Genomic DNA, 26,966 nt, shown 5'->3' on the forward strand with positions numbered 1-26,966 from the left:
ATGGTTGCACTGCATCCCACTTCCTGGGTGCAGGGAGCCGTTAGGGAAGACTGAGCTCTGTTCTTGGACAAAGTCTGATGGGAACTGGCTGTTCCATGTGGCTGGGCCATTAAAACCAACTCCGCAACAGTGACAACAGCCATCCTAAAAATCACTTAAATAAGAATAATTGCCCACTTAGTCACACCTGAGCAAATCCTCCAGCACAAGGCGGAAGTGTGTGGCCCCTGAGAAGCCGTCCAGGTAGGCCAGGGAGGCCGGCCTGCTCAGCGAGCTGCAAAGGGCCTCTGGAGGGCCAAGGAGCAGGCCAGCCCAACTGATCCTGGCCCTTGGGGACCTCAGGGGCAGCAGGCCACATCAGCCCACTCGTATGCACCTGGCACTACCGCATCAGACTCTCCTCCCTCCCCAACCGTTTATCAGGTGTCTGCCTCGCTGGGGGTGCGGGGGAGGTCAACAAAAAATGCCGTGCCCCTAGGGCATCCTAGGGGGATGGCCCAGAAACAGAGAGAGGGCAAAGACACCAGGGACTCAGAGGCAGTTATAAATGACAGGGCCCAGTAAGGTCCAGGTGACCTGAGTACATTTCCTTACCCTGGCATCTCAGCGAGAATGCGCAACACCTGGCTTGGTTATAGACCCTGGTATTTACGCAGTATTCCAAGACTGACAGGAATGGCTCACCTCTGGAAGAAAGTTTCGAAGAAGCCAGCAGGGCCAGTGAATTAGATGTAGGGGTGGCTGGGCAGTGGGAGGCACAGAAGTTCCCTGCAGCAAGGAGCCATGTGCCGAGAGTCACCCAGTCCTCAAGCCTGGTGGACAGGCAGGTCACTGCCCAGTCCGTGTGAACCAGCAGCACCCCGTTAGTGCGCCTTCCTCTAGGGATACACGCCCTGCCTCAGACCAGCAGCACCCTGTGTCAACACCCACGCCCAGGCCCCGGCTGCGGGATATTCCATTCCTGGAGGTCTGGAGTGGCCTGGGGATCTGCATTTAATACCGCTGTCTCATGGGATGCTGGGGCTTGACTAGATTCGGCAACCTCTGGTCTGACCCCACCCTCTAGTGTACATGGGAGAAGGCTGAGTGGGCAAGGCCAGCGACCCACTCAGGTCACCTACCCAGGACAGCCTGGGGTAATGCAGTAAAGCAGGACATCCACTCAGGCCCGATCTCCAGCCTAGGGCTCCCTCCACCACTCTCGAGGAGGAAGACAACAGAGATCTGGTCTTCCTACCCCCTGTCCAGCCTCAACAAGTCAACTAGCAAGAGTCACCAGTGAAGGGAAGACTTTTTTTAAGTCAGACAAAGTCTCCAGGGCCTAGACAAGGAAAACTAGCAATTGTTCATAAAGCAGAGCCTTAACTTGGGCCTCACACAGACCTCGCTTAGTGCCTGCCACTTTATAGCGTTCGACACAAGAAATTCTCACAATGCTGTGAGGTAGGGATCATGACTGTGTCCATTTTGCAGATTTGGAAATGGAGGTTCAGATGCGCCCAAGGTTAGCAGAGCAGGGCCTTACCAGGGTGGTGTGGCTCTAGGGTCTGAGCTGTTTCCTACTGCTTCTCTGTGCCCCCTGGGAGAAGAGCAGCGATGGGAGCAGCCACTCCCTATGAAGTGCCCTGGGCCAGGCCAGTGTGAGCACATGCCATCTCCTGTAACTGTCCCCTAGCAGCTCCACATGCAGCTAGAACACAGAGGGCCCAACACTTAATAAGGGCATCAGAATCCCCACCTTAATGGGCCCCACTCCCGGAAGCAGTGCTCCTGGAGGCCTGGGGGCAGGGGGGCTGTGCCTAACTCCCAGGGATGCTCCTACTGCTGGTGGGGGACCACACGGGGAGGACCCTGGTCCAGCACATGGTGGGTGCTCTGCGACAGTAAGATGGGGCCACTGTAGGCGCCTCAGAGAGTTTCTAAAGCCTGTCTGGCTGTATGACCTCAGGGACTTAGCAAAGCTCTCAGACCAAGACTCAGTTCCAAGTTTTATGGCTCCAGACTTTCCAGTTGTCCCAGCCCGGAGGCCTGGAGTAGTTGGGTCCTTGGTGCTTAGCCGAGGCACACAGACAGGTTCAGGCATATTTTTGGAAAAGAAAACCCACTGTTGCAGAGGAAAATACGACAGTGTTTGGGCAGTTTTGGTGAAAAGCAATGAAAAACATCTGAATCAAATTGCCTTTAAAATTACGCCATTTTAAAAATTAAAAGGGAAAAAAGCTCTGGGCCAAAATGTGATTTTAAAAAAGATTTATGGCCTCCAAAGCATTAACACCACAGTTCAAGAGGCTGGGAAAAGACCCACCGGCCTGGGCTTCTGCTGTCTGCTCCCGCCAGACAGGTGATTCACGGAAGCTGCTCCCAGTCTGACCACAAGTCCTGCTTCGCCCTCTGCCACTGCCCTGTTCTGCTGTGCATATGTGGGCTCAGAGAGGTAGCGACTCCAAGTGGCCACGCCCAGCTCCCAGCAGGTCCGGCCTCGTGATACCTAAGGGAGGTAAAGCAACAAGGACCAGGCAGCCCAGGTGACTTTTTAGGTTCCTCTGCAAGTAAGTCATGGCCCCAGATCTCAAAGAACTAGCCGTCTGGAAGAGTGAAGGTGCAGTCAGCCTGTTGGACAGAGGAGTGACTTGCTATGCCTGGTGTGGAGACTGGACAGGTACCATCAGGTCTCAGTGGACTGGGCTTTAACACCCAAATCACCCAACAACAGTCTAAAGTCACCATTGGAAAGCAAATACCAATAAAGACTCTCACTGTGTTACAGGGAGAGATGGAGCCTCAGACCTTGCTCTCTGTTAAAGCAGCAGGTAACCCTGGGCAAGTCCCTTCCCTACCTTGTCTCAGTCTCATTTACAAAACGAAGAGGCTCCGAGCACGCATGAAATAGATGTGCCTGTCACCTCAGCCTCGTGCCCAGCAGCTCTGTGTGCTGGGAGAAGTCCAACAACAGGCTCTGGCAGAAGACGGCAGGAGCACACAGCCCGGATCTGTAGGGTTTGCCAATCTTCCTGCCTTAACTACTCCCACTGTGGCCAACTTCTAGTTACCAACCTAACGTCAAGAGCGGAAGAAGTGGACAATATCTACATTCTATTCATACAAGTCAGCAGGGGCTGGCTCTAGCCCACTGCTGCTCTCAGAGAAGTTAACAGTCTCATAGAGGGTTCTAGAAGGCCGAAGGTCCTTAAGAATCAAAGGAATAAGCTTCCTGAAGGCACTGTCCATTACCCTGAGTCCTATCTGGGTGACCACCGCTAATGGTACTTCCAAGTAATCTAAAAGTTGTGACAGAGGTAAGATATGGTTTGTACCCTGCTTTTTTCACCTACTATTAGAACATAGGCACATCCTCCCCCCACATTATTATAAAGTCTTGATAAACACTTTCAGTGGCTGCATAATGTTCTATTCAACAAATGTTCTACAGTTTGATTTAGAGGTCTCCTCTCCTGGAACACACAAGCTGAGTGTTTGTGGCTTATCACACATCAGTCCAGAGGATGACTGAGTCTTGTCCGAGAATGTGGGAGCACCATGGTGAGCGACCAGCCACCATGACAAAGGGACCAGATCCTACAAACTGGCAGGGTTGCGAGGTCCAGACGTGTGTGTGGGGTAGAGAGAGGGATAGCCTATATTCCAGGCCACCTTCTGACCCCTTGATCCAATGTCACCCCATTCCTGGTTCCAGGGGCTTTGACCCTGCCACTGGGATTATATGGCTCTGGTTCTGAGAAGGAACATACCTCTGTAGGCAAAAATATTTCATTTCCTTGTGATTTTCCTACTGTGAAAAACCAGAAACCGCCTTAAGTGTTCAGTATTGGAAGACTGTCACAAGATCATGAAGACTTTGGAGGACATCTGGGGAAATGGGGCCCAGAATGGAAAAGGGCACAGCCCTGGGGATGTGGCTGCAATTAAGACCCACGCCAGTCCCCTCTGGGCAGCACCACTGGGCCTCCCCAAACCCCCACCCATGGAACATGGTGTCATGGTCCACTAGCACCGTTGCCCCAGTTCCAAGATACCCCGTTCCAAGGGAGGGGGCGGTGAGGGGGGTCCACAGGGCTAGCTGCTCCTGATTCGAGACTTATTTCAAAGACAGGTCGCAACCACCCTCTGCTGGAAACGAGTCCACCAAGTGCTCCTCTGGGGCTGGGGAATGAGGGGACAAAGGCCTGCCGGGGCAGGCAGGGGCAGCATCCAAGGGTGAGGGTGCGGGTGGGGAAGAGTGGGATTGGATGCCTCCGTGGAACCACTGTCCCCCAAGCTAGAGGCCTGCTGCCCGTTCCCCCAGATTGAGATCCCCTCCAGCATTTGCTGTTATTGCCCATTGGTGACAACCAGGTCTGACGCTAAAGGGGCTTCCCCCAATTACAGCCTAATCACTGTCTAATTACTGCCTAGGTCTGTTCTCTGCTGCTGCAGATGGCAGTAAATCTCCCTGTGTGGCAGTTCCCCAGCAGCTCATGGCTCGGGAGAGCAGAGAGCTCTCCAGGCCGAGGCAGGGAGAGCAGAGAGCTCAGGGGCAGGCCAGAGACGCACTGAGGCCCAGGCTTGCCAGAGTTGCCTCAGGCCACTCTGAGAGCCCTATGTCTGTCCATCAGGGAGAGAGGGACAGCTTGAGCAGTCCCCACAGGACAGGGTTAGCCGTGGAGAAGGAACAGATCACATGCAGACACAACCAGGCCTGGAACGAGCCAGCCCGAGGACCAGGCCACTGGACCTCCCACTCTCAGCCTCCCCTCCCTGCTCCTCCCTGCCCTCTTCTCCTGACACTACCCTGCGTGGGGAGCCCCCCTTGGGCTTTGGCTCCTTCCTCCACCGCAGCTGGTAGCAGAGGGAGGGACAGGGGTCCAGGGGCAACATCCTAGTAGGGAGGCCAAACGTCCACCTCCCCATGGGAGCGAGAAGCTTGGGCTCCGTTCTTCCTCTCCTGACTTGGGCCGCAGGGCCTGATAAGAGCCTCCAACTGAGAATCATGGGCGGGGATGAGGGGTGGAATAAAAACAAATGTGGTAACACCGACCCAGACAGAGGTCCTCCAGTTCACTCCTAGAAACACTAGCTCCCTCCTCCAGCTCCGAGCTTCTGCCGATTCCCTGCGCTCCAGCCACCAGATGCACCAGGCGCCAGGCGTGGACCAGGAACACCAGCCTCACCTGAGTTCCGGTGGGAAATGCAGAAACTCCGCCCCACCTGCCAGACAGGCTCAACTGGGCTCCGCACTTGGGCAAGCCCCGCCCCCGCCGCATGTGTGAGCGCATCAAAGCATGAGAAGCCCCGCCCATGCTTGCACACCAGAGCCATGAGGGCCTCTCTGCCCCCAGTTGCTCCCTGAGCTGTGCCTGAGCGGCAGGAGCAACAGGCCATGACTAAATGCACTTGAATAAAAAGGGAAAGAAAGGAAATCTCAGACTCTCCATTCCTCAGAGACAGAAATAGTTCTGCGGCCTCCAGATGGACTACGCGCACGCAAAGGGAGGTCTCTCCTTCCCGCCAAACTTTCCCGACGGGATGCTGGCACGGACCAGTGGAAACCAGAGACTATTTCTCTTCGGGGCAGTAAATGAGAGGCTGTGGCTCGTGGAGTCCTTCTGTTATAATTAAGTTGGCCAGAAATTCACCTAAGGATACTAAATTCCGTACCTGACCCTCTAATTACAGCCAGAAGGGATCAGGAGACAATTACTTTCCAAAATAGTCCCTGGTGGGCCAGAGGCCAGGAGCCGTGTCGCTGGCACATCTCGAATGTGCCAAGCGAATGCACCTGGGACCACGCGGCAGATTGAGGGCGGCCAGACGCCCCTTCCCCCCAGAAGCCTGCTGTCGCACATCACTGGGCCTGGGATCCCCGGGAGCGGGGGTAGGGGGGGTGGGGAGGTGGGATGGGGGACGCCCTCCTCTTCGCCCCCCATAAACCCAGCATGCCTGCCCGATGACATCGGCCACCCGTCTAATTAAATCCTAACGGGCTAATGAAAAACACGCCTGCTGCCCGCCGAGCGTACCTCCGTGGGCAGCTACCGCCGCGGCCGCCGCCACTGCGAGAGCAGAAGCCTTCCTGCCCGGGTCTGGGAAAGCGGCACCCTCCAGGCTCCCACTTTTGGCGTCCTTCTTCTCCGTGGCAGTGACTGAGGCCGACGTCTCCATCTTAGCCGCTCATAGTCCTGGGTGACAGCCCTGGAGGAAAAGACAAAGACGTTCACCAACATGGACTGCCCCCAGACCCAGTCGGGATCCGCCGACCCAGATTCCCGGCTGCCCCCGCCACGAAGCAGCCCACTTAATTCTCTTATAATTGGGAAGGAGGGTTTAATTAATTTTGAGAATTATTAGTTCTGAGATTCATCTGGTCTTCTTGGGAACGACCTCACGGACACCAGCCAAGCACATTCATTGCCCCCTACCCCAGATTTTTAAGATCTGAGCCCCTAGATCCTACAGCCCATAGTGGCAAGGAGCAAGGACCACTTGGAGAAATGAAGTCCAAAGAAACGGCCTCCAAGGCGGGACTGCAGGAAAATAAGAATAAACAGAATAACAATGACTTAGAGGTCCTCGAAGGAAAGCCCTCGTATTCCCGTTCCATCCCTGCTCACCAGGATCCACCTCTCCTTTACTTGTGCATCTGTGCATTCGTGCATTCATTCATTCATTCAAAAGATTTTTCCATTGTTTACTCTCTGGCGCAAACTCCGTCCACACATTTTTAAGCCCCTGTTATGTATCAGGCATTCATCTGGTGCCAAAGGTACAGTCCCCGGAGTTTACGTTCTACTTGGGAAAAGGATCCTATAGAAGAGCAGGAGAAATAAAGGTATATTTATATGTTTCAGTGGGTGAGAAGTAGTACAAAAAGAGAAAGCTAAGTTGTAGGATAGAATGGGGTGGGAGGGCCTGAGGGGCCACTGCCTTGCCCCTTGAAGATGGAATGGGGTGCCCCGTGAAGCCCTGAGGGAACCCATGGCAGCCAGAGGGCAGAGGCAGGAGCCACAGAGCTGGAGAGGGTGCGGAGGCTGGCTGGTTTGAAGAACAGCAAGGTGAGTACAGGCCCTGGAGGGTTCGGAGCAAAGGAGGGCTGTGACAGGTCTGATAGCGTATTGGGGTCCTTCTGCAATTGTGCGCAAGCCGATCTGGGGGGAAAGAGGCACCGCCGGGATGACCCAGAAGACACAATAGTGGTCTGGGTTAAGGGGGTGGTGGTGGGACGCAGAGAACACAGGCCTTCTAGGGCTTGGACGTGGGGTGTGTTAGAAAGAGGGGGATCACGGTGTAGTGGGGCGGATGCAGGGCACAGGTGAGGCTCCAACCGCAGCTGAGTGCTGGGTCACCAGCGAGACCTTCACCAATGTGCCTCATCACTCACAGATACTGCTAATAACTAATTATTTGTATCAAGTTACAGACTAGAAATGGGAAAACCACGCTTCTTAATAGAAGAGTAGTAGTGTCCAAGATGGCTCCTATTTCTGGCTGAGGACCTGCCTGGCAGGTGGTGCCATTGGCTGGGAGGGAGCGCAGCAGGTGAGAAGCAGGTTTGGGGCAGAAATCAGGAGCTCAGTCTGTCCAGGCCATGTAAAGTTTGAAATGCTTATTAAGTCACGCAGAGACTGTTGGAAATGGTAAGTTCAGAGCTCGGGAGAGAGGTAGAGGCTGGAGACAGGAGAATGGCGGCCATTGAAGAAGATCTCCAAAGGACGGGGTGGAAACGAAGAAGAAGAGAAAGTTCCAGAGCTAAGACAGGGACATTCCAGCATTTCTGGGGAAGACAGAATAAACCAGCCAAGGAGAGTAAGCCGTGGGGAAAGGAGAAGGAAAAAACCACCCGGAGAGTGTGGGGGTGTCAGAAGCGAAAGCAGGAGTGAGATGCCTCGAGGAGGGGGAACAATTAGCTCTCTCCCAAGCTACTGAGAGATGCAGACGGTGAGGCCTGAGGGCTGACCAGCTTCAGTCACATCCGGTGAACAGGGCCCGGGGATGGGGTGGGTCGGGAAACAAGTGGAAGTAAGAGACACAGAGGCACAGACAATTTAGTTGGGAAATTCGACCAATTTACAAGTTCCACAGAAGGAGCAGAAAATGACACAACAGCTGGACAGTCCAGAGGTCCTCCACTGCTGCGTCAGAAAGGAGGTGGGGCCAGGTTGCAGGCCTGTGAGAAGGGAATGTTCTGGTCAGGAGCCTTTGGGTTGCAGCAGGGCAGAAACCAAAGACAGCAGGCAGCTCCATCGCCAAGGGCCTCAAGGTTAAATTCACATCGGCTGGTCCAGAATTTTATCTTGCTAATAAATCCACTCAAAACTCTCACGTCTTTCTAAATAGAAAACGGGAAGGGCCCAGAACAATGATATGAGGTATCAAGGACGGTGCCGAGAGAACAGCCTGAGTCCTGGACCCCCTATTTCCGTCTGCACCCACCAGCCCGTCCGCTTCCACAGTCTTTCAAAACTCACTGTCAAGGAAACCCAAGGCAGATGGAGGACAGAGAAACCTCCCTGAAGATTTTGTCGTGTTCTGGGCTTTCCTTGGGCCTGGAGCCTATTTGCGTATGTTCTCTGTCCTTCAAGGTTCTGCCTATAGGTGACGGGCTCGGCAGCAAGGCACCCCGGCTCACGGCTGCTCCACCTTCCTAGCCCCCTTAGCCGGCCATAGGAACCACCCTCCAGGACGCCTAAGCCGCACCCTTGGGTCACCTCCCTCCTCCCCATTTTCCTCCGACGTCGGATCGGCTGGGAGTTGCCATCACTTTCCCACAACACCTCGCCGCCGGTGGGGCGTCTCAGGAAGGCTGCTCTGTATCAAATCGGCCCCCTTCCCTTCCACACCGGGGGTCCTTCCAAAACCACCTCTGATCCTTCTCCAAGGCTGTCCTCTCCCCCGACAGCCAGGCGCCTTCCCCAAACCAGAATCTCATCACAACCCTCCCTTAGCCAAGGCCTTGCTGAGTCCCTTGGGCCTTTCAACAAAGTCTTCCTGCAGCCTCCTCTCCCCACGTCTCCTTCAGTCCCAGCCAGGTGTGACTAGTCCTGCCCTTGGACACCCCCAGCCCTCTGCTCCAGCCAGGCCGCCCACGGGCAAACCTTCACCCTCTCTGTGGGGCCCTACTGTTCCTTCAATATGCCACTGAGACATCAGCCGCTCGGAGAAGCCCCCCCAATTCCTCCCCAGTCAGGGTGGCCTCAGCTTAGGGATCTCTGCCTGCAGCCCCCACCTTCATATTGAATTCATCATCACCTCCAGGTCAGGCTGGCATAGGCCAGCTCCTCAGGAATGCCTGGCAAAGAAAAGGGACCTTTGCGGCAGGAAACCACGGCTCTTTGAAATGCCAAGTGATTTCGTGAACAGCCTGTGTTTTCCTCCCAAAAAGTTCAGGTGAAGGAATTCTGGCCCCACGTTGAAATACACCTTGAATTTGGAAGTAAGGACAGAAATAAAAATAACAGCTGGAACAACAAAACTTTAATAAGCATTTACCGGGTGCCAAACGCCACACAAGAGTGATCTCATTTAATCCTCACAACATTTTACATAGAAAGAAACCAATGCTTAGGGGCACCTGGGTGGCTCAGTAGGTTAAACGTCTGCCTTTGGCTCAGGCCATGATCCCAGGGTCCTGGGATCGAGCCCCACATCGGGCTCCCTGCTCAGCAGAGAGTCTGCTTCTCCCTCTGCCCCAGCCCCCAACTCGTGCCCTCTCTCCCTCTCTCTAATTAAATAAAATCTTTAAAAAAGAAAGAAACCAATACTCAGAGAAGTTGAGTTAACTTTGCCCAAAGATGAACACTTTGAGGTGTCTGTGCCAGACCTTGAACCCAGGCTCCCTGCCCCAAAGCCGGACTCCCAGGCACTACAGTGAGCTGTCCCTTACCCCGGAATCCCCTGGCAGGCACAAGTCCCTAACTGTTAGGCCCTGCAGGTATAGGGAGCATGGTGCCAGGAGCCCAGGGGATCCCAGAAGCAGGATTTGACATCGTTCTTGCCCTAGTGCTGTCTCCAAGGTAGCAAGATGGGTGGAAGGAGACCACCACCTGTCAAGGGTAGGCGAAAGCTGAGGCTGTTTGAGCTGCTTGCAAACACCGTGACGCCGCAGGGGCCCCGGTCTGTTGGAGCCATCCGGGGCAGGACGGTGATACATTGATTCACTAACTCTTTTTTTTAAAGATTCATTTATCCATTCATGAGAGAGACAGAGAAAAAATAGCATGAACAGGGGGAAGGGCAGAGGGAGAGGCAGAGGGAGAGAGAAAATCCTTGAACAGACTCCCTGCTGAGCATGGAGCCTGACATGACCCGAGGCTCAATCCCAAGATGCCAAGATCACAGCCTGAGCCAAAACCAAGAGTCAGGGGGTGCCTGGGTGGCTCAGTGGGTTAAAGCCTCTGCCTTCGGCTCAGGTCATGATCCCGGGGTCCTGGGATCAAGCCCCGCATCGGGCTCTCTGCTCAGCGGGGAGCCTGCTTCCTCCTCTCTCTCTGCCTGCCTCTCTGCCTACCTGTGATTTCTGTCTGTCAAAATAAATAAAATCTTTAAAAAAAAAAAAAAAACAAGAGTCAGCCGCCCCACCGACTGAGCCACCCAGGCTCTCCTCAGTAATTCTTTATTGATAGGCAGCTTCATGCCTCATGCTGCACTAGGCTGGGAGATGGTTCCCTTAGATGAATTGAGGGTCTTTGCCTGGGTTTGGGTACTCCCCCACCACCATGGCACCTCTTACACAGCATGGTCATAATCTGCCACACCTCCACCTGGCTTCCTGCTTGGCTGTGATCTCCTCCAGGGCATAGCTGGGCCTTGCACCGTAGGTCCCCAGGCCCAGCAGAGCAGATGTCCAGATCCCTTGCCGTGGGGTAAGGTGGGCCCTGGAAGCCAGGCCTGCGCATCTGGAGGGCACGGGGCTCGGTAGACCAGAAACCGGCAGAGGACTCAAGGCACCCACAGGGTCAGCACATGTGACCCAAGCCCAGCCTCAGTGGGGGGCTGGCAGACTCCTGAGGCATGGATCCAACCCCTTCCAAATGCAGATGGGGAAACTGAGGCCAACAAGTTAGAACCCTCAGACTTTAGGATCAGGAACGGCAAGCAGAGCGGTTCAAGGGACTGTGACCATTTCTGTGAAGGGACAGGAGGAGACTAGAAAGAAGAGCGGGAAAAGACTGGGGGTTTTCTTGGAGAACAGTAGACGTGGCTCCCCGCCCTGTGAGGGTGTCAGAACAGGTGTTATCAACCCGAGGAAGTGAGCTGCTCCGGGCCACTTTCCACGGAGGGAAAAGGGCCAGGTCCAGAGCCAGGTCCAGGGGCAGTCATGCTGCCCGAAGCCTCAAGGTATGTGGCCACCAAAGGATGCAGGTGAACGGAGTATGGGGAGAAAGTGTATTCATCAGGGTCCCACGATCCAGACTGCTTTCTGGGGCCTGGGGAACAGGTGGAATCACCTGGGGTCCCCCAGCCAGGGGTGGGGTGAGACCCCGTGCAGGACCCACCATGCCCCAGGCCCAGTATCCTGCAGATCAGCTGCTGCCCTCCACTTCCCTCCCCTGCCAGAGGAGGAGAGCAGGAGACAGAGCAGAGAAGCTGCATAAAGCACGGGAATTAGTGGGATTAGCACAATTTCTGGGTAAACACCAGGCGCCCAGGGTCCCAGGCAGCCACTTTCACTCCCCAAAGCTCCTCCAGGCAGCCGTCTCAGCCTTGTCAGCAGCGTCACCTGAGCTCCCAGAGGCCAGCTGGGGACAGCAAGGAGGGGATTGCCGGGTTCCGGGGTCCCAGACCTTAGCTGGGGCGGGGGGCGGAGGGTGTAAGGGTCTGTGCTGAAATATTTCCCACAGGCTCCTCAAAAGGCCTCAGAACAAGAGGGGCTGGGAACACGGCCCTCCCGGGGGAGGAGAAGAGGCTACACCCCCACTTCACCCAGGGAACTCACAATGCTCGAGCATGTCTGGACAGCTCCCAAGAGGAGATGCAACCACGCTCCCCAGGTTCTGCTCAGGGAAAAGGGGGCACTGGACCAGAACCCAGGAGGAGCCCGTCTTCATTAGGAGACCCCAGAGTCACCCGGCCCTCCAGGGAGACCTGGCAGCACCAAGAGCCCCGCAGGCTTTCCTGGACCTTCTCCTGGAGATTTGGATTCCAGAGTTCTGGGCGGAGAGTCGGTGGGACAAAATACCGCCAATTTTTAAAAAGTTCCACAGGTATTTGCGATATGCAGGCAGGTTCCAGAAAACCTTCATGGCGTGCCACTTACAGGTTCAATTCCAGATCATTTACAAATTATTCCAAGTAATTTACAAGTTCCAGTGAATGCAAGGCTGCATAGCCCAAAGGTAAAAAAAAAAAAAAAATACATACTCTCTAGGCTAACCTGGAATGGGAAGTTGGTGACCCTCAGGCTGAGCATGGACAAACCACAAGCCACTTGTGCCAAGGCCAAGTCCCAGATGCGTTCCCACCACGGCACAAAGCATCACCCGTGCTCCCCACGGCATCCCTCTTAAGGTTGCTGTCAGATCCCAGTGAGCTGGCAACCTGAGCCTGCCCAGAAGCACACACATTCCTAAGGCACCGATGCCGTGCCTTTAATATCCGATCGTTGCGTTCCAGACACGGAGTTTCTCCCGTAATCCTGTGTCGTTTTCTCCTGTGCGTCAACAGCATCATTCCAAGGAGGGTCCATGGCACAGAACAGGTTAAGAACTCTGAGTGAAAGGGCTGGCTTGAAGACTAAATTAATAATCAGAGCAGAATGAGCGAATCACTCCGAAACCGGCAATCTCAGACACCCTCCCGCCACCTGGCTGCTTTGAACTCCTCTAACGAGTGAGTCACAGGAATTAGAGCGTCTTCCCCGGGCGAGATCGTTCTCCAGGAGAGAGATGAAACCTCGCCTCCTAGTCCTCGCAGCCACCTCAGGGCCGGGTGTTCTCACCTCCTCTGATCTCAGCCGAGTGGCTTGTGCTCCCCGGCCCCACACATGTAGACACATGTGGGCACACACAGAGCACACGCAACACACAGCAACCACATACACAGTCACATATGCATGCACTCACGTGCGCGCAACACACACCCTGCCACACTCATGCACATATACCCAGTCACGCGTGCTTACACAATCACATACACAGGCGCAGTTACACACTGAGAGGTGCACACCATGTGCACACACTCACATGCGATCATGTATGTGCAAAGATTCACACAGACCGACATGCACAGAAATACACCAGCGATCATAATCACCCACCCTGCCTTAATCACGCTCGTTTTTAAGACTGAAGGAGATAAAACAGGTGAAATTTCCTGAAGTGAAAAACACATGATCAGTGCACCCCAGATTAAAGGAAATGATCATTATAAGCTAGTTATCACTACAAAGAGAACAGCAGACTCTTCCCCTCCCCAGTTGTGGCCCCAAGGTCATGCCCCAAGCACATGTCCTGAATCTGCCAAGTGGCCGGGTACCCATCATTTCACTTCCCATCCCTTTAGCACTGCCATCTGGAAAGTGGATATTCTACTGGGGGCTCCCTACCAAGGGGATACCAGTCCAACACCACCGTGCAGAGGCCAGCCACGTAAACAGGAATTGGGGGTCTGACTCTCCAGGTCGGAGGCATGGGGACCAGATGTGGACTTCCACACAGTCCCAGTGCTCCACCTTATTCGTGCACCTTGCAGGAGAAGAGGGAGTGGGTGAGGTGAGGGTTCCCCAGGACCACACCAAGCTGGGGACACTCTGCTTGCCCTTCATCACAGGGAATAAAAGAATCCTATTTTATAATACATACGCATTTTATTCTCTCAGCGTAAAATATGCTTGGACCCGTGCAGTCTCCATCAGCTATGTGTCTTTGGCCATGCTACTGCCCCTCTCTGAGCCTCTGTTTCCTCCCTGGTCACACAGAGCTTCCCAGGGTGCTTGAGAGGACAGTCAACATTCCCGGCGTGGTTGTTAACACACGTCACAGGAGCAGACCCACCAACACTGGGTCCCCACTGGAGGCTGGCCAGGCAGGAGAAACTCTGCAGGCAGACACCTGCCTCCAAGAAAGGGTCACCTGCCTGCGGGGGCCCAGATGACAGCTGGGGCTAATGCAGACACACACCTTTCTGCAGAACCTCAGGCTTCAGCTGCATCTGGTTCTGACTTCTCTGTCCAGCTGCCTTGTCTCTGTGTGTGCGATCAAGGCTATGTGAAACAGCCCCACTAGGTCCCAGCAGCAAACCATCTCTAGCGAAACCCAGACAAGGGGGCTCCAGACCGAGAGGGTCTGCGGGGCTGGAAGAGGAAGGACAGACTTACCACAACCAGAACCATGTCACTACCCTGTCCCTGGCTCCTCCTTCTTCTAGGGACCTGACATGGGGAAGGGAACCTCACACTTCTGCCTGGGCTGGCCCCTCAGACACTGTCCTGGCTGGGGGCTCTCACAGCCCCCCTGGGGGAGGGCAATCCTGAGAGGGGGCATCAGAGCTGGCAGACCCTTGGGAGGGTCTTCTGACCGACCAGGTCAGATATGGGATAAGAGGCTGGACCATGGGGTCCCAGTTCCCTGACCCCATGGACAGTGAGAGGTTGTACAGTCCCTCCCAAGGTGAAGAAGAACCTCATACATATCACCGTGTGCAGGGTGCCGGCATACGGGAGCCTCTATCTCTTTGTGGGCTTGGCACATGGCCGGCTACCTGGCCTGCTGCCCAGAGTGCTATGAGGACAACAAAGGAGACACATCTGGAAAAGAAATAAAGCCTTCTTCTGACACTCCCGCCCCGTGACAGACAATGTGGGGCTCTCGTTCCTCTGTGACTCGGAAAAAGAAGAGTCTCATCACACTGCTCCATGGCCCCTTGGATCCCTGCTCTGCCCGGCAGGGTCCCTCATACTGGGAGCCTCATGACCAGAGAAAGAAAAGACCAGAAGCCTCAAGCACCGGCAGGGGCCTGCACCTGGCCTGCTCCTCTCCTCCGGTTATCACACAGCCTGCCACTGCTACCGTGCGATGCCAGTATCCTGATCCTTGGTTTACAATGAAGCAGAAGCCCAGAGAGGGTAAGTAACCAGAGCTAACATGGAGCTGCTCTGCTGTTTCAATGCAGATCTGCTGGATTCTGAAGCCCACACATGTTCGACCACCACCGTATCTGTTGAATACGGAGATGCCTGCCACTGGCAAGGAATATCGCGAAGGTGTCAAAAAGCATAAAGCGTAGTTTAGAGTTCCCTGACGTCTCAGTTAGTATATGCTAGAAGTTGAATAAGGAGCAGAGACTTCATGGCCGTGGAAGCTTGGGGAGCGAGGGCCTCTGGGGATATCAGAGGGGGCTTCCAGATGACCACCGGTCTGCCCTGTGGCTTCACGGCAAGGAGTGAGAGGCCTTGAACTTGGCCTGCAGAGGAGAGAGGGAAGGGCACTCCAGGGGCAGGGAATGGCATGGGCATGACCCTGGCACACAGCAGGCAGAGCGTAAAAAAAAGGAGAGCACTCTGACAGGGGCAAAGAAGCAGGGGACAGACTGTGTTGGTTAGTGGTGCCCCGGGGAGCTGCGGGCCCCAACGGAGTCTCTGGGAACGGCAGGTCAGAAGGAGATGGGTTTAGCAACGGAGTCTCTGGGAACGGCAGGTCAGTGGAGCACACTTGGCCATGCAGCCCAGCCAGCCTGGCTCACAGTCCAGCTGATTCCAGGAGCTTCAGACCAGAGGCATGAAAAACAGAGGGCAAAGCCCTCACCCTTCCACTGTGGCCAGGGGTGGGCACCACACAAAAATCCCTCTTCTAGTGGCTGCACCTGCTTCTTCATCACTCCTTGAATGGATTTTTCCAAGTACGATAGCTCCCTAATTTGCCCAGCCCCTGCGCTTGCTGGTGTGCAAGAAAACAGATCATTAACCCTAATTCACTGACTTGCTGGGCCGGAACAGCAGCCAGCGACGGCCCCAGTGGGAAATGCAGGCCTCTGCTGTAGAAGCCGGCCTCAGATAAGGGGAGATGGGTATCAGGACCGGAGCCAGGCAAAAGGCCTCCCCCCCACCACTGTTTTTTTCTGGGAGGATATGGGTAAGAGCTACTTCGGGACAGGCACTTCAGATGGCATAGAAATGGCCATTTGCTTGCACTGACCTGTATTCCCTGAAAACACGAGGCCCCACCCATGCCCCCCCTGCCCTTACATCATCCCCATGCTTTCCTGCCCTGAAAATTCATTCCTCTCTGCTCTACCCACGGAAGCCATGCTTTCAAACCCAGGAAGCCTGCCCTAATGAACTCCCACCCAGGGTCCTCTTCTGACCTCCCACAACCTCGCTGTGCCGCTTCTGAAACGTTTACGTCCCTCCCTGGTCCTCTCAGCAGCGGGCAGGTCCAGAGGGAGCACGTAGAGTGCGGATGGCGGCAAAAGATGGCCACATCGGAATCCCAGCTCCACCTAGAGCTACAGATGAGAAGAAACTTCTCCCTGTGCCTCACTTTTGTCATCTGTACAATGGGGCTGACCACAGCACCTCTGTCACGGTAAGGATTAAAAGCATGTGCTGCGTGATCATGGCAGCTGGGACGAGCCTACCCATGTGGGGCAGGGAGAACTGTCCCCAGCAGTGCGAGGGGGCCAAGTCCCCAACAGGAGGGCAGTCCAAGACTGGACAAGGCAGACCCATTACAGCCCCATCCTCCCCCTCTCTGCCCAGGGGCTTGTGAGCCTCTGCCTTTCAACTGTGGAAACTCTCAGGTTGGCACCTTTTTGTAAATGTGTCATCCTGCTTGACTGCAAAGGCCTGGGGTCTGTCCCCATCCTCGATGGAGAATCCCCCAAAGCCTCAGGAGCTTTCCAGAGGCCCAGGGTCCCCACCTCATGCGCTCCCCCCACCGCGCCAGCACACAGCCACCAGAGCCACGCTCCCAACTCGGCTCCCACGAGGAGGCCGCCGTCTGAGGCGAACAAGGGGCCCGCTGTGCAGCCGCCCAGCCAGACCCAGATATTTTAACAGCTGCATTGTGTGTTTCTGAGGCGCAATTCCTGAGCGGGGAAGAAAAACAAGCTTCGCCTCTGCCCTGAGGAGGGAAAACAGACGGCCCCAGGCAGGCTGCAGGCAGGGGAGAAGGCCTCTGCCGGGGCCTGGGGCTGTAGAGGGCATGACCAGGAACAGGCCTGCCGCACAGGAGCTGTGGGCAGCGAGGGCCCAGCCAGGGCCCCCTCCACCCAAGATTTGGGGAGGGAAGTCAAGGACAGAGGCCCAGTGAATGCAGTATATCCCCAAAGGAGGGGGAGCTGAGGGGGTAAAAAAAGAACTGAAAAGGCAGGAGTTGCCTCCGGGATACGGTACACATCCCCACCCAGGCCCCATCTGGGCATCTCCCCACCTGCGGTGCTATTTCCCCAAAGCCCTTCCAGCTGAAGCCCATATCACCCAGGGAGGGGTCAGTCCTAACTCACGGCCCCTGAGGTCAAGCCCTGTATCCCTGTGTTTTAAGTACCTGGTTCTGCCTCTGCTTCCCTTTCCGCTTGCCCCAGAGGCAGACTCACCCACGTGTGATCCTGACTCAGAACACAAACGCTCTCAGGCACCGAATCCCTGCAGAGAACCCCCCTCTTCTCTCTTGGCCTCCCCTCGATCCCCACGAGGTCAGGGCTGCTCCCAGGACCCATCAGCCTTCTGGGGGGTAAGGGGCTGAGGGCCAGGTGGAGGCCAAATAAAGTCCCGCTCAGGTCAGGGGCAGGGCCTGGAAAAAACTTGTTGAATCTGCCATGGGTACTGGTCGTCCACACTGCTGGGAAAGTCTTCGGGGCAAAATGGCTACCGGCCTACGAATGCACCCCTTCCCTTGAAGTATAAACTCCTTGAGCTGTTTAGCTGTCAGCTTGGAAAGGGTGAAGGCACAGCTGTCTTCAGTCATCCTGACACCAGCTGCCTCCACCACGCCCCCTAAGTTTGACCCCAGTGGGCTCAAAGTCACACATCTGAGGTACACCAATGCCGAGGATCGGCCCCTTGGGGCCAACTCCCAAAAAGGTTGGTGATGACATCATCAAGGCAACTGGTAATTGGAAGGGTCTGAGGAGGACAGTGGGAAACTGACCATTCAGAATGGACAGGCCCAGACGGAAGGGATACCACGGCCTCCACCCTGATTATCAGAGCCCTCAAGGAACCGCCAAGGGACAGAAAGAAGCAGAAAAACACTGAGCACTGTGGGAATACCATTTTTGACGAATCTGTCAACCATGTCCGACAGATGTCGCACTGCTCTGAGCCTGAGAACTCTCTGGAACCACTAAAGGGATCCCAGGGGACTGCCCGGGCTGTGGGCTGCCCTGTGGATGGCCACCATCCTCGTGACATCACAGATGACGGCCACCATCCTCGTGACATCACAGATGACGTCAGCAGTGTGGGAGGGCCAGTTAGTGAAGAACTACAAAGGAAAATATCTCAGTAAAGCATCACTGGACAACCAATGGTTAAAAAATATATATAATTCCTCTTTCTACCAGGAAGCTTATTCTGGGTTGTTACTATCTATTCCCTTGAGGACTATCTCCCGGCTTGGGCTGGGAGCTCTGGGAAAGCGGTACTATGTTTAATTTGCTTCTGTCGTCAAAGTCCCAGCCCCACTGTGGCACCCAGTAGGCCCTGCATGAAGAATCTCACGCTTGTGCCCAGTCATGGAGCCCTCCTGTTGGGGACTTGGCCCCCTCGCACTGCTGGGGACAGTTCTCCCTGCCCCACATGGGTAGGCTCGTCCCAGCTGCCATGATCACGCAGCACATGCTTTTAATCCTTACCGTGACAGAGGTGCTGTGGTCAGCCCCATTGTACAGATGACAAAAGTGAGGCACAGGGAGAAGTTTCTTCTCATCTGTAGCTCTAGGTGGAGCTGGGATTCCGATGTGGCCATCTTTTGCCGCCATCCGCACTCTACGTGCTCCCTCTGGACCTGCCCGCTGCTGAGAGGACCAGGGAGGGACGTAAACGTTTCAGAAGCGGCACAGCGAGGTTGTGGGAGGTCAGAAGAGGACCCTGGGTGGGAGTTCATTAGGGCAGGCTTCCTGGGTTTGAAAGCATGGCTTCCGTGGGTAGAGCAGAGAGGAATGAATTTTCAGGGCAGGAAAGCATGGGGATGATGTAAGGGCAGGGGGCATGGGTGGTACAAAGAGGAACTCAAAGGGCTACAGGGAGCCTGGGCTAGCCGGAGGAAGTCAAGGAAGGCTTCCTGGAGGAAGGCCTGAATATACATTTTTCAAGGGAGGACAAGTCAGGTCCAGGAGGGTCTACTAAAGTGGAGGGGACTACAGCAGATAGAGAGGACAGTGCCCGGGCCATGAACAAGATGCAGGGAACCAAGAGGCCCTGCAGCTGAGTCCTGAAGATCAGTGTCCAAACTTCACATCACAGCGCACAAAACCCTCAAGGCCTCGGCCCTCCCTGTCTCCTAGGCCTCATTCCCACCAATGTGGACCCCACCCCTTACATGACCCCAGAAATCTGTGATCCCCGGACACTGCCTGTCAGGTCTCTGAACTCATGATCTTCCCTTCCAAAACACCCTTTCCTTCCACCTCGGCTCAATGAACTTTGATTTATGTCTTTAAGGCTAAGGCCAGTCCTACCTCCCCCAGAAGTTGTGTCGGGCCCTCCTGCCCCAGACTAGCACAGTGATCCCACAGCTCCCCTCCTGCCCGCCCTCCTCATCAGCCTAGCCATCCCACGACACTGCACTCACGGAGAACTTCCAACCCACTGCTTCCCCATCCTACCCCTGAGTGGTTTGGCTCTTTGACTTTCACTCCAGCCCCCAACACATCGCCCGGCACACAGTGTCCCATAAATGTGCAGTGAGAGCTGTCACACTGAATCCAGTGTTCTGGAGTCAGCTGTCTCCTAAACTGCTCCCCATGTCACATCCAGCAGTGGCGGCCACGCAGCGGACAGCTGGTCATGGTAATTTAACGGACCCCAGAGAGCCTGAGTGAAAGATGCAGCCCAGCTGGTTGCTTGTATCTTCGAAGGTGCCAGACAGAACTCACTGGCCAAACAAATAAATAAGAACCACTCTTACTCACTCCCCAAAATTACACCATTAGAGAGTCACTTCTTTGACGCTTTCTTCATTTTCAAGCACAGCCTATTAAAATGCAAACTGCCCTGGAATAAGGTCAGGCCTTAAGTGCCTGAGATCTAAAAAATTCATTTCTCTAATCAAAGGGGGACAGAATGGAGGAGGGATAGAGGGAGTCAGAGGGAGGGGAGTAAGGGGAGAAACTGTGGGGACGGGGTGCCAAAAACCCAGCACCGTTTTGCTGACGGCTGTCCTTGGCTCTTGTTGCCAGTCCACACCCTCCTGATAAAAGGAACATGTCTCTCTGCTTGTTCCTGCACTTCAGCATTTCTTGGCATGACACCATATGCAAAATTAAGTGGCTTTGTAGTTGTGGGCCGCTTGTTCTTTTCCCTCCTTTGGATGAAGCTCTCCAAGGCACACTCAATCAAGCCCCTTTTGTTCCCCGGGCCTTTTGAAGGCTTCCGGAGAGGAAATGAGAGCGCTCTTTAAAGCCCAAGTCTACACGCAGGGTGAAATCACCGTCCCCTTGCCAGCCCCACCCCCAGGGGCCTGATCAGCAAGTTGGGGTGCCGTGGATGGGCTCCCAGACCAGGGCTGTCCCTGGGCGCTCAAGGATGTCCCCAACCCATGGGAGAGGCCACAGTGACACAGCCGGTTTTGTCTGATGAGGGGAGTCTCCTAAACTGGCAAGAAGCCACAGAAGGGTCACAGATTTAGGTGGCCCTTGGCCATGGGACTGTCATGGTTCCCCGTCCCAGGGCATGTCTAGTGATTGTGAGGCTTTGCACGGGGACTCGGGGTCTGCACTTGGAAGAGGCAGTCAGATCTTCCCCTTAGCCTGGGCCCTAGGACTCCCTTCCACGATGGCACCATGCCCAGTCCCTATGATCATCCACCCACTGATGGAGACACAGTGGGCCAAAGGATCCTCCAGGCGGGGAGCCTCCCGCAGGTCCCAGGGATCCAGTAGTCAACCTCCTATCCTACTCAGGAATCCCCTACAGTGGCAATGAGCAACGGGGGGGGGGGGCGCGAATCTGCGTCCCAAGGGACACCATGCAATGCCTACAGATGTATGTTATGATTTCTATATTGTGCTACTAGCAGCAAGCAGGTAGAGACCAGGGACGCTCCTAGATGTCCTACAATGACCAGGACAGATTCCAAACAGCAGAAAATTATCCAGTCAGAACAATTATGATGCCAAGATTGGGAAACTTGATCTAGAGTATTCCAGATATTTCATCATCCAGTCTCTGCTTGAATACTCCCCATGGATGGGGAACTCACTACCTACTGCTCTAAGGAGACACAGTGCAATGAAACCTTGGATCCGAAGCCTGGGCGGGCCTCTTGCTGAAATCTCTAGGCAAATGACCCAGTGTCCTCTCATCTTAGGATCCTGATTGGGAAATGAAGCCAGGAATGTGATGTTCTAGGAGTATTATCAAGGACTCTGTGACCACAGGGCACCTAGAACAGCACCTCACACACATGAGGAACTTACCCCAAAGGTCACCTGCTCTGTGGTGTCTGATTTTAGAACATACCAGAGAGCAGAACCCCAGCTATCCCAGTGCTGGTTAGAAGTCCACCACCTGCCAGGGGCCATCTGGCCTGCCTCACAGACCTCGTCCTGAATAAGGGACAGGTGAGGTGTGCGCTACACCCTGAAACCCCGGCTGCTCAGGGGAAATGAATATATTGTTAGGACAGCGGTGGAAAAGCACTGCATGTGTGTTAGCTCACTGTTATAAAGACATAGAAATTCAGAAAGGAGGGTGCTTGGGTGGCTCAGTAGGTTAAGCCTCTGCCTTCAGCTCAGGTCATGCCTGGGATCAAGCCTCACTACGGGTTCCCTGCTCAGTGGGGAGCCTGCTTCTCCCTCTGCCTCTGCTATTCCTTCTACTTGTGCTCTCTCTTAAATAAATAAATAAAATCTTAAAAAAAAAAAGAAAGAAATACAGAAATGCTTAAGATCATACAGCAGATGGAAATAAAACAAAGCTTAATGCCTCCTCTAAGCACAACTAGGAGAATCAACCATAGGCACAAGGGGAGACAACAGATAGAAAAAAATCTGGTGTTCGGATGACGGGATTTGAGGTTAATGCTGGGCTTTTGGCAATGCTCTTTGATGGAAAGGTTATGTTGCTTTTCCATTAAAATACTATTTACTCATAACTACAGAGAATATAGTAGGGGAAACTACCAACGTGGCCTTATTTCTGACCCTGAAGAAGTGTGTAGGAGCAGTCACAGGGGACGTCCTGGGCCAGTTCCTTGGAGAGACCCTGTGCTTTGGAATGGAGGGGGCTGCTGCCTCCAGGACCTCGACTCTCGACTCCGGAGGGCAGAGTGAGCAGGTCTGCAGGTCCAACTCCTCTGCCCACAGACCCCCCCTCAGCATCCACCAGAGCAAGATGCCCTCCCGGATTGCTCTGAAACATCACCATGCCAGCCTCACAGAGGAGAAACCAGGAGTGAGGGAAGTGGGGGACTGGACATGCAGCCCGGCGGCCAGCCTACTCTCCGCAGCCGCCACAGGGCCTGGCATCCACCAGGGTGCCCGGAGCTCTATCCTAAGTGAGGACCCATCCCTTGGAGGCCAGAAAACTGAGCTGAAGGATTCTTTCCCGATAAGCCTGCACCTTGGAGGCTGTGCCCCAGGCCAGTTTCAAAAATCCTGTGGAGCACCCAATTAATTTATTAAACATATTTTGAAGGGTGCCTGGCTAGCTCAGTTGGTGGAACATCTGACTCTCGATCGTGAGTTCGAGCCCTACCCTGGGTGTAGAGATTACTTGAAAAAAAAATGCTAACTAACCAAAAAATATATATATATTTGGAAAAAACTCTCAGAATCTGTCTCCCCATAACATGGAAAGATAGCTACTCCCTCTTTATGTCCCTTCCCATCAAGGGTCCACTCCCGTCATTCCCAAAGAAAGTGGGTAAAAGACAAGAATTGTGCTAGCTGCTTCATTTCTCCTGTTGCTTGCCCAGAGCCACGGAGCCACCCCTGCCTGTGGCTGAGGCCCCAGAGGGCTGGGATGCACCAGGTGAGGTGGGGCCTGTGTGACCCCCACCCACCTCTCCCTCCAGCACCTCCTCCTTGCTTCCAGGAGAGAATAGCCATAGCGTGCTGGACGTGGAAGGGCCTAGAAAGGAAGCACGAGACTGGGAAAAGGCGAAGTGGGGATGATTGGGGGAAGAGAAGGCAGGAGCTGATATTAGAAACACCTACTTCGTCCCTTCAAAGGGGACTGGCCAGGATTTATCACCTCTCTCAGACCCGATGAGGGGACCCCATGAAGAATAATGAGTTCAGGGCCTATGTTTCTGCTCCCTAGGGGATGACAGGATCATTGAGGGTTAAGAGGAGAATCCCCACCAATAAAACTGACAGCATCCAGGACCCATCCATCCACAGCTCCTGTGGGCCCTGCCGAGGCCACTGTCAGCCCTCACTGGTGAGAAACTGTGCAAATGGATCCAGCAGCATACCTGGGGAGACGTCCCACCTCAAACCCTCCTGGCGCAAGTGGGGAGCACAAGAGAGGTGTGAGGGAAACAACGACACCCCTCAGGGGGCAGACGGCGGGACAGCTCCAGGCCCCGGGACAGCTGGGGATGCCATTGCTGCGGTTTGCCACCTACCTGCTACCCATGGGTGGGGATGGGGCAAGGGTCACCGCACCAACCTCTGAGAAAAGGCCAGAAACCACCCAGAGAGCTTGACACCGGTCTTCCCTAGGAGGGGGACACATGCTCTGGGACCCTTTCTGCAGTGAATCACTTGCAGAATTCACTTCCCTCTCTGGGCCTCAGTTCCATGTGTTCAATTGTGCCTGTCGGAGTGAACGACTGCCGGGACCTTTGCGGCTGGCATCTGGAACCAAGGTCCCGAGTGAAGCGATGAAGCGGCCAAGCAGGGCAGCAGTGGGGAGGTGGGCTGGTGTGGCTGGAAGCCCTGGAAATCAGAGGGCTGAGAGATAAGCCCGCTAAAGCCTACGGGAGCTGGGAAAGAACCAGGGGAGCTGAGGTCCAGCGGCCAGGTCTGTCCCTGGAGCGTCTCTGGGTCTGAGAGCCAAGCCCTGGGGACAGAAAGAGGACCCCTGGAGCCTGCCACCCCAGAGTCCGGCCCCGCCTGCAGCCAATGCTTGCAGCAAGGGCAGCAGGTCGCAGTCGGGAAAGGAGGGACAGGGTGCTGGGGACTGTGGGTGGCAGGGAACAGATGCGCAGCAGAAAAGGCCTGCCAGGGACCGGGCTACCAGAAGGGAAAGCCCACACCAGGCTGGAGTCTGGGTTTTCTGAAGGAACTGGGGAGCTATCTAAGAATGTTGAGCAAAGGAGTAACACGGTCAGCATAAACTTAAACACCAGGCTTTGTACAAACTCTCCTCAGCATTTGGCAAACCAGTGGCGCACTCCAGATGACCCTTGGGTCCCCCACAAGTCCCTACGTTTTGCCTCTCCCGGGCCAAGCCCCTGACCCTGCAAGTTCTGAGCCTTACAGGAAGTCTCCGGCAGCCAGGGATGCTCCCCAGCAAACATCACTGTCACGGTGACTCCTGCTGAAGAAAGGGCAAGGTCATCTACACTCCGGTTGCTAGAGGCTCACTCCTCCCTCCAGAACTACGTGGAAGAGGCTCGCTGCGAGGGACCTTCGGGGAGAGCCATGGGGACCTGGACCAAGGGGATAGCGTCCTCCTGCTGGGAGGGGACAGCTTGGACAGGGTCAGGCCAATGAGGCTCCCGGGCCCAGCACTGCGGTTCACCAGGGGAGAAACCCTGGCAGGAGGCTTCACCTCACCACGTGGCAATTTCCTGCCTGTGGCTGACAGTGACATTGTCCACTCTGTGGGGTACCAGGCCTCCCCACTCGTCATGCCTTCCAACCCCACACCACCTACCTGCTGGAACTGCCCTACTCCCCCCTGCAAAAACTTGGCAGGGTCTGCCTTGAGCGGTCGTCTGTCCGTTTCTCTCCCTCTCCCTTATCTCATTCTCTTTCATTCCTGTTTTCCTTTCTCCTCCCCCACCACCCTCCTTGCCCTCCTTCCTTCCCGCCCGGCAACAGAACAGACAACCAGGGTCCTGCCTGTCAGTAGGGACGGTGGTCTCTGCTTATCAGAAACAAAGAATGTTCGACTGCATACCATTGGCCACAGCGCCAGAGCGCAGCAATTATACCTTAGTCTGAACATGCCTGCCTCATCCGAATTCACAGATAGGCCACCTTCAGGCTGCTAAAGGGCGTGTGTGTGTGTGTGTGTGTGTCTGCAACATGTTCACAACAGGAGTCCCTTTTTGTGGTAAGTGCTAAGTAAGACCAGAGCCATAGATGCCTTTCTGATAACTGAGGAACCCAAAGGTATTTACATACTATGACGAAAAAAAATGTTTTGCCGAATCCACATTCCTTCACCATGCAGTGATGTCTACTGAGCTGAAAAAAAAGATGGGTGTTGTTTTCTTTCCCCATTTGCCTAGGCACAAACACACCCACAACACCAACACACACACAATCTTGTGCACAAACACATGCACGCACACATACGTTCCTTCTGTGCCCCGAGCCGGGCCAGACCCGCGTTTGGAAAGGAACCTGACTGAGCATGAGACAGCAGGCCGTGGCCTGGAGAGGCAGGACAGCCCGTGGTCAGGAGCCTAGCCCAGGCCAGACCCCTATTTGCTGTGTGCCCTCAGGCCAGCTCTTTAACTTCCCTGGCTGCCAGCTTCCCCTAGTAATAGGTGAGCTGGATTGCTCCTCCTAACACAAAAACAGCCCCCAGCAAATGCCAACCATGACCCATACTGAGCCACAGGAGGCTAGATCCTCTTGTTGGCAGGGACGATCGAAGACACACTGGCCCCAACCGCTCTGGATCTTTGGGGCCTTGTTCCCGACAGGTGCACCCAAGTTCCTCCTCCAAGTCTGGTATTTGGACTTTGCAGTGTTCTTTTCTGCCAGGTACCACCATGCTCCACACCCACAGAGCTCAAGGCTACCCACGGGGGCCAGGCCTGCCCACGCTCCCCTGCGTAAGACCTGCTGCCAGTAGGATCTCACGGGCCACGACTTGTTCTGGGAGGCGATGGGGCCAACAGTCTTTCCAGATGGGACCTTGAGAGAACTGCTCAACCTCCCTGAGCCAGTTCCCAGATTGGCGGCATGGAGGGATCATTGTGCTGGCATCCTAGGATGGACGCATGTCCATCTGTCTGTCAACACCTTCCAAAGCCAAGGCAAAGCTGTGGCATGATAGTACCTCAGTTTTTATCTCCCACGAGGAAGGTTGTGGGTATCTGGGGAAAGGGGGTTTCTGCTCTTCCCCATGCCTCGCTCTGCCCTGAGAGTCTGGCTCCCGGAGACAGCCGCTCTGGGGCTCCTTTGCCCAGATTCTCTCCCTTCTACTTCCCCTGCAGTATCCTCCATTCCATCTTCTGGGCCGGGCTGGTGGTCCAGGTGCTCAAGGCAAGCACCAGCCGGACCCGGGGCTACACCCCTCCACTCAAACCAGTGCTTTGGGATGTGACCAGGCACGTGTGTCAAGACGTTGTTTCCAACCCTACCCGGTGGCTTGCACGTCACAACTCCCAAGAGAGGGACCAGCAGTCCAGAGGCCCTGGGTTTGTGTGGTGAGGAAGCCAGGCCCTCTAGAGTCTCCCCTGGCCTGGCTGGAAGGCCCTGGACATGCCCCACCCACCGAACACAGGCAGACAGGTCCGGAGGTGATTTCACCACTCCCGCCGCCGGGTCCCACCCCACCGGCCAGGCCACGCACATAATCGGAGTCTCCCTCCTGCCTCGCCTCAGATGTCTCAAAACCTGGGCAAGGCTCCTACCAATGCCGTTCACGGGCCTGTCACTGCCCTCCTGAGACCAGGGCTCAACCCAGC

The 26,966-nt window shown here is 55.1% G+C and overlaps 1 protein-coding gene across 2 annotated transcripts in view; it reads right to left on the reverse strand.

The window, feature by feature from the left end:
* GLI2 (GLI family zinc finger 2) overlaps positions 1-26,966 on the reverse strand; it is a 241,651-nt gene that overhangs the window by 170,962 nt on the left and 43,723 nt on the right. Inside the window, exon 2 of one of the 2 annotated variants that reach the window (XM_082690364.1) lies at positions 6,018-6,189. In XM_082690364.1, coding sequence (XP_082546490.1) covers positions 6,018-6,159 — 142 coding nt within the window. In that variant the 5' untranslated portion in view covers positions 6,160-6,189. Of the gene's footprint in view, positions 1-6,017; positions 6,190-26,966 lie in introns of those variants that run through there. The other variant, XM_082690365.1, reaches the window with a different exon arrangement.

Source organism: Mustela nivalis (genome assembly GCF_964662115.1).
Source record: "Mustela nivalis genome assembly, chromosome: 11".
NCBI classification, from domain to species: Eukaryota; Metazoa; Chordata; class Mammalia; order Carnivora; family Mustelidae; genus Mustela; species Mustela nivalis.